Raw genomic sequence first — 12319 nt, forward strand, 5'->3', positions numbered from 1 at the left:
AAGCTAGAGTTTGAAATGATGATGTAAGTTTGCTTTTTTTTTTTTTTTTTTACACTTCATATATCAGTTCCTTCTACCTAGCTGTCTTGTAGTTGGTCCTGACTTTGGTTTTAGACCTACGCTCCTGTCGATCGTGCCTGTATTTGGAGGCCAGGTAATCCATCTTTCTTGCTAGGTGAGGCAACTGGACCAGACCTTCTTCCAGGTCTTTCTTCAGTTTTGACACCTCTACCTGTAAGGCCAGGATAGCCTCACTGGACACACACAAACACATCACAGATGTGGTCACCAAGTACAAAATGAAGCGATTAGTAGGTATTGACCTATGACAAGTGCACAGATTCCGTTCTCTTTGCCCTTCATCCATCAGGTTTGGTTCAGAGGCGTGGAGATGGTTTTCATCAGGATCTGTTTAGGATGAAGAAAATTTACTTGAATGGTCACTGCGATGATAAGAAATGAAGGATTGACTCACCCTGCAGCTTGAGAGACGTTTTAATGGTATCTTGCACCCATTGTTCTACTGCAGCTGCTGAACCTTCAGGCTGTGCTTGGAATGCAGATTTCTGCCGTCGACTGCTTAGGTCCTTTGGATGGATAGTTGTCAACAAATTATGGGAGGATCCTTCACTGTCTGACGTGCAAAGTCCATCACTGGGCATTCCGGGAAAGGCCTGTGGACTAAAACCACATTGGAGCCATGTACCGACATTTTAGAATTTAGGTTGTTAAAAAAAAAAAAAAAGAAAAGTCAGTGATCATGTCTTTTACCTTTCTATGGAGGAATGATTAAGGTGCAACATTCCACCGGACTGATCCAAGTAGGAACTCCCAAATCCACTGTCTGTCTCTCTGCATGCATGTGCATTAGATGCTGAGTAGACCTCCACAGGCAGTCTGACACCCTCACCAACGTCGCTTTCTTGATTTGGAACACCACCTTGCCCGCTATTGCAGTTGTTGACAGTTTGATGCAAACCAACTTAATGCATCCATAATAAAACCACCGACCTTCCTGATTTCCCATTGATTCCACTGCTAGCTCGTCCTTCCTCTTCTTTACGGTTCTCCTCATCTTCAGAATCCAGAGGTCCCTCCACAGAGACAGAAAACCTGCACACAATCCCAAACACTTCAGCTGACCGCAATGGAACTCAACACCGACATGGCAACCTGAAACACAATCTGCCTGCAGGAAGGAGAAAATGAATAGTGGTGTCCATTACATTTTGTATCCCAGCTTGTTTCGTACCCCAGCTTGTTTTGTATTATTATTATTAATAATAATTTTTTTTCAAATGTTACCTTTTTTTATTATTTTGAATTTATTTTTTATTTCTACTTATTTTTTATTTTGGCAGTTTTGCTTTTCCAACCTCAACATCCTCACCTGTTGACTTGCATTGAGTCATTGCATATGAGCTCACTCCTTTCCTCTAATCCATCATTTTTACTGCTCTCGTCCTCCACTTGTGCCTCAGACTTTGTCGTCGCAGTCAAACTTACACTTGATCCCTGAAAAATGACACAATAGCCAACTCGTATCTTTATTTTTTTTCTCAAGGTCAAACTGTGTTACCTGATGCCGTGCTGGTGGAGGCGTGGCCTTCACCGGCAGCTTGTTTGTGGTAGGAGTTGACCACAAGAGAGGGGATATGCTCCGCTTGCACGTGTTTTTGTCGATCATCTCCTTAATATCCTCCAGGTGCATACCCGCCCGAAATATATCCCCTTCCACCAACCTGCTCGCAACGCAAACAGACGGTCACATGACTTTTCCACTCATAAATGGAGCTCAATCCATCGAGGGCGCACCTGTTGGGGTCAAACGTTCCGATGTTTCTGCACAGGCCCAAGTCATTTTTCATCTCCAGAGCTCGGTGCTCTTCTTTCTTGCTCATGTATTTTCTTTCCAGTTGATCTTGCGCTTCCATCAAGCTCCTTAACATCTAACCAGGAAATCCAAGTTACAATTAGCTCAGTTTGAGCTTCTGAGTTGCGATGGCTGCTTACAATTTGTTGTTCTTCTGTGCTAACCGACATGTTGGTCACACTCTGCTTGAGCTCATCCACCTGCAAAGATGTTTTGTTGATGTTTTGTGAATGGATAAAATGAATCAAACTTTTTGAACTGACTGTTTGCATGAAGTGACTAAGGACAGCTCTCAGCTCAGCAGTCATTTTCTCAGCCTCACTGCCGCCATCTTGATCGGATGTGTTGGGCTTCATCTCATTCTGGTGACCTGATTTGACTTTTTCAACATTGTTCTCTGAAACGAAAATTCATTTCATGCGAGATCATTTAAAGTTGTGAGAGGGGGAAAAAAAGGTTAGATATGTAGAGAAGGGAAAATGACTCAAAATAATTGAATCCCCTTTGTGTTTATGGTGAGTCACTTTCAAGTAACTTTAGAAGCCGGAACAAAAGAAACCAGAATCGTGTCACTTGACCCCATTTGTCTCCATGGAAACAAACGGAACATCCTCTGTCTTTCGCTGTCGTATGCAGCCACATACCCAGTGCTAGAATGTGAGGAGCTTCCGATCCAACATGGCTTCCATCCCTGGGGTTTCCTTCATTGCAAATGTCTGAAGAAAGCTCCAGAAAGAGATTCTCACCCCTGCCATATTTGGCCAGTAGTTTATCATATTCATCCTAAAGAGATGATTTAAAGAGAATATTTTAAGATGTAATTTCCGTTAGATACCACAAGGTGGCGCCAAAGGACTACATTGATCTAAATGAAGCTGCTCAACTCAATTATTTTCTTGGCAGAAAAATGCCACCAGATTGCAAAAAACAGCAAACAAGATGATAAAAACTACCACAAAAATCTGCCCCCCCCCCCCCCCCCCAAAAAAACAAAATCACAAATAATGAACTGTGATTATGTTTAACCTAAAACTACACATTTGTTTCCATGAAGCAGTAAAAGAAGAGGTAAACCTGAAAGTGATGCACCAAGTCAGGACCGGTCTGGTCCTGTGTGTCTTTGAGGACTTGAGGCATCTCTGAAGGTTGAAGGCCTGAGTCCTCCAGGACCCTGCTGATCACCTCTAACATTCCCGGCTCGGACTGGGCTCGGACCATGGGACTGGGAACTTGAGGAACAAGCCTGACTGGACCACTGGGTCCTTTTGGAATTTTAACCTTTGGGGCAACCTTGGAGAAGTCAGGAAGAGGGTAATGGACTTGACCCTGGCCGTACTTCAGCTCGCCAAAGGACCTACTGCGTAAATGTGAAACTTTCCTCATGTGAACTTGGGATTCTTCACACTTTGCTGGTGCTGCAACACTCTCATCTGGACTGGATGCTGTCTTGTCCTCGTCCTCACGCTCTCTTTTTGATGGACTGTTGCCGTCGCTGTAAATACTTCTGACAGATTGTTCCTCGGAAATGCTGGCCGACACCTCCGTGTCGTTGCGTGTCGATTTGCTACCGAGGAGGTCGTCTACACTCTCCAGCAGGGAAACCTCTGGAAGGGTCTCGGCTTCAATCAACCTTCCACTCTGCAGCAATTCCTCCTGGGAGAAATGCCGCAGCAACAGTTGGTTAATGTCTACTGGAGGTCCAGCACAAGGTGGGATGACCTCTTCATCCTGTTTGTCAGTGACATCCTCTTCTTCTTTCTCCACATAATGTCCAACAAAATCAAGGTGTTTAGAATGATCCCCGTCGTAAGGGAGCTCTTCCTGATCCTCATCGCTAGTATTTTGCCCAGAGTCCTCATGTTCCTGATTTCGGAGATCCATGTTGCTCTTAGTTGGTGGCACCGTGTCACTCCTGACAAGAATAGAGTCTGAAGCAGAGTCATATTTGAAGAAACAAATTATTTTCTTTGTGTTTGTTGTCGTCTACATTTTTTTTTTCTATGCTTCTTTCTTTTTGTCGGCATAAGTGACTCACCGCTGAAATGAATGCTGGTCTCAGACACGGCAGACTTTGCCTGCGACAAAGCTAAACAAGAAGCTTGCAGGTCACTTAAGCGGAGACTTTCATCCTCACTGAGATCCACCATGATTCTCTGCTGGATGCACTTTTCCCATAATAAAGTTGTTTTGCGTTCTTTCTGGACATCATCCAGATCTTCTTGTTTCCCTTCCATGACCTACGAGCAGACCTTGTAAGCCAGCCTTTTTTTTCTTTTTTTTTATGAAAACAGTGGAACAAGTTAACACATTTAAGTACAGTAGTTTTGTTCACTCACATGACAGTGCTGTTTTAAAAAAAATAGTAGTGTAATATAATGTATAATACAACTTCACTAATTACTAAAGCAAGAAGAAAGCAACAATACTAAACAAAAAGTCTTGCATAATATCCTGGATTGCCTACCTGCTTGTGTCAAAAAGTCAGTGGGTCGCAATTGTCTCGTCATTTACATTCGAATGCTTAAAAGATGGTAGGCCTACTTACTCAAGTAATATACTGGTCCTTAAACGAAAATAAATATGTCTGAAACAAAAAGTCACCTCTGCAAGTAAATAAGTCCAAAGCTTCTACCAACTCCAGTCTTGACATATGTTTTCTTGGGCAGGTTTTGTTTCTGCGCCATCATTAATATTGCAAGTTAGTGGTGTCCATCTCGACGTGCGCTGTCAGGCGTCTGGTTTCCTAGCAACAGCAGCGGAAATGACCCCTGGATTTTCATTTATTTTTTATTTTTCAGTTTTTATTTTTTAAACAAGTTCTCGCTTTCAATTCATTCAGCAAGCATCAAGTGGTTAAATAAAAATAGAATCAAATTTCTCACCACACCATCGTGATTCAATTACTACTTTTTATAGGTTGTAATTTGTATGGCACAATGACAGCGGATTTACAATACGTCATTCCATCGTTCCATTCAAATCGATTGGACCAATGACTTGGAGTTGTAGGCGTGGCTTTCTTTGAATACCGTCCTCCGATTGGCTGTTATACAAATACATTGACGTCACTACTACGGGGGCCCCCCCGAAAAAGAAAGAAAAAAACGCCAACTAAGAAGTACTTGTCGAAGTTTAAAAAAATGCATGAAACTATGGCTGCCAAATAGTGTTTATCCACAATGCGTCTATTTCTCGCACGGCTGTAGGGATTATTATTGTAAACAAGAAAAGAAAAATACGCACGAGCTGTTCGAACTGGATCGACTCACGTAAGTTTGCAGCTAACACGCTAACCCTCTCACCATTGATTTTGTAAAAAGGGGGATTGTATTTGTTGAATAAGATTTTCATTAATGATTGCCTCCATATACGTCTGATATTTATCCAGTCGACCGTAGTATTAAATATGAAATAATATAAATTTCTTTCATTCTTGCAACCAATGCAATCATTGGCTCATCCATTTACAGTGAAAATGTATTGTTCAGTGATCATCCAAGTTCATAGACAGTGTTATTTTTTTTTATGACAAATATGCACACAACTTAAATGTAAAATTATCATTAATAATATTATTACTCTCCCTGCAGGCTTTCTAGGTTTCCTGCCCCCGTGAGAAGGAGCTACAGGTCAGTATATCAAGATTTGTATTTTTATCGCTTTGACGTGTGTTGCTCCAGGATATTCTCACTATGTGGTGTCTGGGGCAGTCATTTCTCTCATAAATCACGATCAGCCTTTCATTGGGGTCTCGGGTCAGCAGACACTTCATTAGTCATATCTAGTAAACATAGAAACATCTTGACCATTTTAATTGTATATGTTAATTGTTGACACTCTAAATATGCCTCAAACTTTAATGCCAAATCACTCATTTCTCATTTCAAATTCATTTGAAAACATTGCCGTGAGAGGAGGGTGGTTGCAGTATGACCTCATGGAGAACGGTTGGCTCTGGTTGCTTGCTTATCTTTAGGTAGTTCATACGTGCTTATTTTCCTTCCTCTGGAGGATGTTCTGGACTATTTCATAGCTTCTTTTGCATTCGCTTAGCTGGATGGGTTTAGCAACTCTCGAGCTCATCTGCTGGCCTTTGATTGACAGCTTGCGTGTGCTGACCACCATCCTTTTCCATTCCCGCCCTGCACTCACTCTCTCTTCCTTTCCTTCGCCTCGCCTCACTCGGCTTGCCGCTGTTTGGTGGGTGTTGCCATGGCGCCGCGTGGTCAGAAAGAGGCTTCACATACAGCATCTTGTATTCTCTCCACAGAGGGCCACCCAGGGGGAGACTGAGGGGCAGGGACGCAAAAGACACAAAGCAGCCCAGTGGACTCACACTAGCCTCCCTCCCTTCTGCGGACTTTTTGATTTTCTTTCATTAACTTCCAATTTGATCTTCTTCTTTGCGTGTACTTTCTTTATTTTTCCAACGCAATCATTTGGTCTGGAACGAAATTAGGATTTTCCCTCATATTATGCACAGCGATGGATACAGACGGCTCAGTGATTAGCACAAGAGCTGAGGATCAGTCCTTCCATGTCCGCTACAGGTAGGAACCTCTTGCCTTGTGCAGCGAGCACACATGCTGTTCTGTAATAGCATTTAAAATTGGCCATGGGGAATATTAATGTACTTGACAGTGACAGTATCGGTCCATCTATCCGGTCGTCGATAAAAGTGATTGACTGGAAGCCAGTCTGCCTTTCAGCTGGGATAGCTTCCTGCGTCCCTCCACAGGAAATTGATGGAGGTGATGTCATAGTGAGGGGACTCTAAAATTGGGGTCAAATTGATTAATGACTACAATGGTACTTTGAGAAATCCGCTGGGATACATTTTCACTTTCTAGTTAATATCCGCCGAGTTTGAAGGCAAGAGTATTTTGGCAGAAGACATCCCGGAGGGATCTCTAATTACCTGCCGAATGTGCATTGTCCAAGCTCTAGCGTCAATATTTAACAAGCCCTAAAATATTTATCCCTTGCTTGCTTTGTGTGCCCGTCAACAATATTGGGATGGCCCTTCCCAATGGACGCCATCGGGTTAGGTTACCCGAGCGGCCTCCGCATTTATTTAGGTGCTCACCCGAATTGTAATCTGTTGCGCTTCTCCCGCTGTAATCTCAAGTGACCAGGTGAGAGGAGAGGGGAAAGACGATAAAGATGATCCCACAGAACGCTGACTCGGGTCTCTCCGTGCCCTGCTTGCATTTAGGCTTAACACGGTCGACGGTGTCACACGCCTTTGGGGTTCTTCTCGTCTTTAATATCTCTGACGTCAGGCACGTTGATGTCACTGGAAATATATTTTTTTGTCTGGGGGAAGCACCAAAAGAGAAAAAAGTTGCTTTTTTTTGAGGGGTCACCTCTGCTGGATGCAGTGGAAACCTCAGTAGATGCCTCTTAGATGCTGTTGTTGTTGTAAGGCAAGAAAAAGCTGCAGGTAGGCTGGTACTCATCACACCCACTCAAGTGACGTATCTCATGATACCACTGCAACGTTGCGTGAAGGGGGAAATGAGATAATCCACCTTAACGAAAAGAAAATCGAATTCTTTTGATGTCTTTGGAGCAAAGGAGGGACTTTTCCTGCAGAGAAAAGAAAGTGAGACTTTTATCTTGGCCTAGCCTGATGTCATCCAGGTTAGATGAACCCACCTATTGTTTGACGCTCCCTTCATGTGTGTGGTTTAATAGGCGTGGCTTGCTTCTTTCCAACTTCATTCCCACCATACAGTGGCACACGATCCACGGTGATCAATTGAGATTGACTTAAAGTGTGGGGAAAGGTTAGGGAACCTGAGGGGAGTTCAAATTAGGGTTATATTCTCGAGAAAGGGGGGGCAGTGCCCCCACCCCCTCTAGCTCCGCCAGTGGTTGTATTGTGTTTTTTTTTTTTACACTCATCCTGCAACCTTGCCACATTCTGCTGCAACGACGCTCACGAAAGGATGTGATCTACCATAACAAATAAGGGCGTGCTTGTACACTGCTCAGTAAATTGCACAATCTATTGTTCTGAATAAATGGAAGGAAGCAGCCAAACATCCTCCACTGAAGGCTTTCACTGCCCAAGAAGACGTTTTTCAGCCAGTCAGTTCTCGTGATCTTGTCCGAGTGACCGCGCAGTGCTTTCGAGCTTTGTCAAAAAGTCAATCTTTTATCCCGTGACCACTGTAGGATGGAGGTGTCGTGCCTTGAGCTGGCGCTGGAGGGCGAGCGCCTCTGCAAGGTGGGCGACTACCGAGCCGGCGTGTCCTTCTTCGAAGCCGCCATCCAGGTCGGCACGGAGGACCTCCAGGTGCTCAGCGCCATCTACAGCCAGCTGGGCAACGCCTACTTCCACCTGCACGACTACGCCAAGGCGCTGGAGTTCCACCGGCACGACCTGACCTTGACCAGGTCGGTGGCGTCGCCGCAGGTACGCCGAGCGAGCCCGTCGCACCGAGTCTCAAGGTGTTTTTATGCGCAGGACCGTCGGGGATCTCCTCGGAGAAGCCAAAGCCAGCGGCAATCTCGGCAACACGCTGAAGGTGTTGGGGAGGTTCGATGAGGCCATGGTGTGCTGTCAGAGGCACTTGGATATTGCCAGGGATGTAAATGACAAGGTACTGAAAGCATTCACAAATGTTATTCTGATTATTTAGAATAAGAATAAAATAAGAATAGTAAATAAAGACGTAAAACCACATTGGTGACTACTGCTGACTGGCTTTCAGGTGGGTCAGGCGCGAGCTCTGTACAATTTTGGGAACGTCTACCACGCGAAAGGGAAAAGTATTTGCTGGAGCGGAGCAGAGCCTGGAGATTTCCCAGAAGACGTCATGGCAGCCCTGAGGAAGGCTTCGGAATATTACGAGTACGTCACAGTGTGCAGGATTTACTGTGTGTTGTGTTAATGACCCTCCGCGTGCACTTTCAGGGCAAATTTGGGCCTCGTCCAAGAAGTCGGTGATCGGGCCGCCCAGGGTCGAACCTACGGGAATCTGGGTAACACTCATTACCTGCTCGGGAACTTTCGGAATGCCGTGGCGTCTCACGAGCAGGTGAGGGTGGGGCACAGAAAGGCAGTTTATCTTGTGTGACGTCCCCTAAAAGTAAATCTTCCAATCTGGCTTTAGCGTTTGCTCATAGCGAAGGAATTCGGCGACCGCTCGGCAGAAAGACGAGCTTACTGCAACTTGGGCAACGCTTACATCTTCCTGGGAGAGTTTGAAGTGGCAGCTGAGCATTATAAGTAAGTTGGCAAATTACAGCACGGTTCCTATTCAAAATGGAAACCCTAACCCTAGTTTGAAATGTCTTCTGTCCGTGGTGGTCCAGGAGGACGTTGCAGCTAGCGAGGCAGCTGAAGGATCGTGCGGTGGAAGCTCAGGCGTGCTACAGTCTGGGCAACACGTATACTCTGCTGCAGGACTACGAGAGAGCCATCGATTACCACCTCAAACACCTCATCATAGCCCAGGACCTCAATGACCGGTACGCACGCACATGCTGGAGCCGTAAGGCTCGTCGTTCACGTTGACCAAAGTGGCTTGTGCGTGCAGGATCGGAGAAGGTCGAGCGTGCTGGAGTCTGGGAAACGCCCACACTGCACTTGGGAACCATGACCAGGCCATGCACTTTGCTGAGAAACACCTGGAGATCTGCAAAGAGGTTGGTCTTGTGAAGCCCCTCGCAAAAATCAGAGATGCATTTAATCGGTGCTCATAATCTCTGCGTGCGCCAGACAGGAGACAGGAGCGGCGAGCTGACGGCACGTATGAACGTGACAGATCTGCAGACAGTGTTAGGTCTGAGCTACAGCACCAACAACTCCACCCTGTCTGAGAACAGGGACACCGACTACAAGTTGCAAGGTGAGCTATTTGGACGCTCTCCAAGATGTTTTCCCTCAGCAGCCACCATTAGCAGGTGTCTGCATTGCAGGGGCTAAGCCGAGGTTGAGCAGGAGGCACAGCATGGAGAACCTGGAGCTGATGAAGCTCACGCCTGACAAGATGAACGTACGCACATCAAAGACACTAATAATCACTTGTTTGCTTGACACCAATGATGAGTGTTTGTTGTTGTTGTGAAGGGTCAGAAGTGGAACAGCGACATCCTGAGCAAACAAAGCAAGCCTACCTTCACCAAGAGCTCCTCCAAGTTGTTCTTTGTCAGCCGTCTACGCGGGAAGAAGTTCAAGGCTAGCGGAGGTTCCGGTAAGGTCCTCCAGGATGCCAGTAACACCCTGGAAAGCGGCCACAAGGTAGAAAACACTAACGGACACGCTCAGCCTTGATGATGGTGCCTGATCGACGGCCGTGTTTGCCGCTTAGCGATCCAGTCCTGACATGCTCGGCGACGAAGGCTTCTTCGACCTCCTCACTCGCTTCCAGAGCAACCGCATGGACGACCAGCGCTGCTCCATTCAGGAGAAAGGCAGCAGCAGGTTGTCGCTCAACGGCGGCCCCCAGTCTCCCCCTAGGATCATCAGGAAATGTGAGTCTCACCATAAAAAAAAAAAGTTGATCGATGTTTGATCAAAAATCAGGATTCATTTATAAATTCATCCTCACCTCCCTGACAGCCGTTTCCGAGAACACTAACGTGTCTGGCGCTCAAGGCCGGCGGCTAGAGGACACCTCAGCTACAGGCGGGAGCCTGCCGGGCCTCAGACTCAACCAGAACAGCAACCAGGCCGTGCTCAGCCACCTGATGGCCAACGTGGACAACGCCGAGCCCGACGAAGACTTTTTTGACATGCTCGTCAAGTGCCAGGTGGGCCGGGCATTGTTCCAATTTCAACGCATCTTACTTTTGTGCTCTGTTTCTACAACGTGGATGGTTACTGGGTCTTTTGTTGTTTCCAGGGGACCCGTTTGGACGACCAGCGCTGTGCACCGCCCCCTCCTCCGGCTCGCGGACCCACGGTACCGGACGAGGACTTCTTCAGCCTCATCATGCGCTCACAAGCCAAGCGAATGGACGAGCAGCGCGTCACATTGCCGTCTTGCGCGGCAAAGGCCAACCACAGCTAAACGAAGCACTTAGAATTTCCCAAGCCCTTCTGAAAGGTGGCATTTACAACACTTTACAAGTTCATAAGCGGTAACAGGCAGCATGTAGTAGATTACGTGGAAGAAATCTCTCAACTCTGCTCGCACAAGCGGAATCAGGGACAAAATGCTTTTCACAAATGCGGTGTCATTATTTCACTTTGTGTATTATTTGTAATTTGCTCATGCATTTCTTCTTCATTGTTGTACGTTTTGTAACTGTTGTACGTCTGCCGTAATGTCTTTTTGTGTCTCTCCTGTACCTACAATGTTTGATGAAATAATTGGGTACACCGCCATTTTGAAGTGTACCTAATACAGTGCTTCTCAATTATTTTCTGTTACGCCCCCCCCTAGCAAGAAGAAAACTATTCGCGCCCCCCCTCCCCACCGTGACTATCCTAACTTGTCTTGTAAGTCGTAAAATGTTGCACTGTCGCAAACGTGACAGAAGTAACAATGAGAGCGCCACTGCCCCCTGCTGTAGTAAACGCGCAATTACACTTTATTCTAGTACTCCCAAAAAGAAAGCCTGTTCCCCAGGGTCACACGCGCCCCCCCAGGAATAGCACCGCGCCCCCAAGGGGGCGCGCCCCACTATTTGAGAAGCACTGGCCTAGGTGACTGATTCACAATTTCGTTTTGTCTGATATCAGAGATTAAATAAAGAAAACCAACTGGCTGATTGATTTGTTTTAATTGAGAGGGAAAAAAAACAGCAAAAGCATTTCACTAGCTGACCAGGAGATGGCGACAGCGTGGCATCTGAAGACCATGGATTGTTTGTTCTGCTATAGCCTAGGTGACTGATTCACAATTTGGTTTTGTCTGATAATAGATATTAAATAAAGAAAACCAACTGGCTAATTGATTTGTTTTAATTGAGAGAAAAAAAAACATCAGCAAAAGCATTTCACTAACTGACCAGGAGATGGCGTCAGCGCGGCATCTGAAGACCATGGATCGTTCTGCTATGCCGGTTTAAAAAAAACAAAACAAAACGTAATTAGCTAGGGGTCAAAGGTCAAAGTTTACGGTTCAAAGTTCACCCAGGGGTCAAAGGTCGGTTCAAAGTTCACGGGGTCATGTGCACATTTTCGATTTCTAACTAGAGTTGAAAGTACACGGTTCAAAGGTCACCCAGGGGTCACCACGGGGTCACCGCGGGGTCACCGCGGGGTCACCGCGGTCACCACGGGGTCACCGCGGGGTCACCGCGGGTTCAAAGTTCAGGGTTCACTTTTTTTTTTTTTTTTTTTTTTTTTAGGTTAACCTTTATTTAACCCAGTGCTTCTCAATTATTTTCTGTTACGCCCCCCCTAGCAAGAAGAAAACTATTCGCGCCCCCCCTCCCCACCGTGACTATCCTAACTTGTCTTGTAAGTCGTAAAATGTTGCACTGTCG

At 46.0% G+C, this 12319-nt stretch overlaps 1 protein-coding gene across 5 annotated transcripts in view; it reads left to right on the forward strand.

The window, feature by feature from the left end:
- gpsm2 (G protein signaling modulator 2) overlaps positions 1 to 11599 on the forward strand; it is a 32381-nt gene extending 20782 nt beyond the window's left edge. For 2 of the 5 annotated variants that reach the window (XM_061294768.1, XM_061294767.1), the window contains exons 4-17: positions 5464 to 5502; positions 8054 to 8275; positions 8346 to 8481; positions 8593 to 8732; positions 8796 to 8919; positions 8995 to 9110; positions 9197 to 9352; positions 9421 to 9529; positions 9603 to 9732; positions 9803 to 9879; positions 9954 to 10124; positions 10195 to 10357; positions 10446 to 10636; positions 10729 to 11599. In XM_061294768.1, the coding sequence (XP_061150752.1) occupies positions 5464 to 5502; positions 8054 to 8275; positions 8346 to 8481; positions 8593 to 8732; positions 8796 to 8919; positions 8995 to 9110; positions 9197 to 9352; positions 9421 to 9529; positions 9603 to 9732; positions 9803 to 9879; positions 9954 to 10124; positions 10195 to 10357; positions 10446 to 10636; positions 10729 to 10896 (1942 nt within the window). In that variant the 3' untranslated portion in view covers positions 10897 to 11599. Of the gene's footprint in view, positions 1 to 4920; positions 5143 to 5463; positions 5503 to 6143; positions 6424 to 8053; positions 8276 to 8345; positions 8482 to 8592; positions 8733 to 8795; positions 8920 to 8994; positions 9111 to 9196; positions 9353 to 9420; positions 9530 to 9602; positions 9733 to 9802; positions 9880 to 9953; positions 10125 to 10194; positions 10358 to 10445; positions 10637 to 10728 lie in introns of those variants that run through there. The other 3 variants (XM_061294766.1, XM_061294765.1, XM_061294764.1) reach the window with 3 other exon arrangements.
- Positions 11600 to 12319: the final 720 nt, after the last annotated feature.

This window comes from Syngnathus typhle, linkage group LG13, assembly GCF_033458585.1.
Source record: "Syngnathus typhle isolate RoL2023-S1 ecotype Sweden linkage group LG13, RoL_Styp_1.0, whole genome shotgun sequence".
NCBI lineage: Eukaryota > Metazoa > Chordata > Actinopteri > Syngnathiformes > Syngnathidae > Syngnathus > Syngnathus typhle.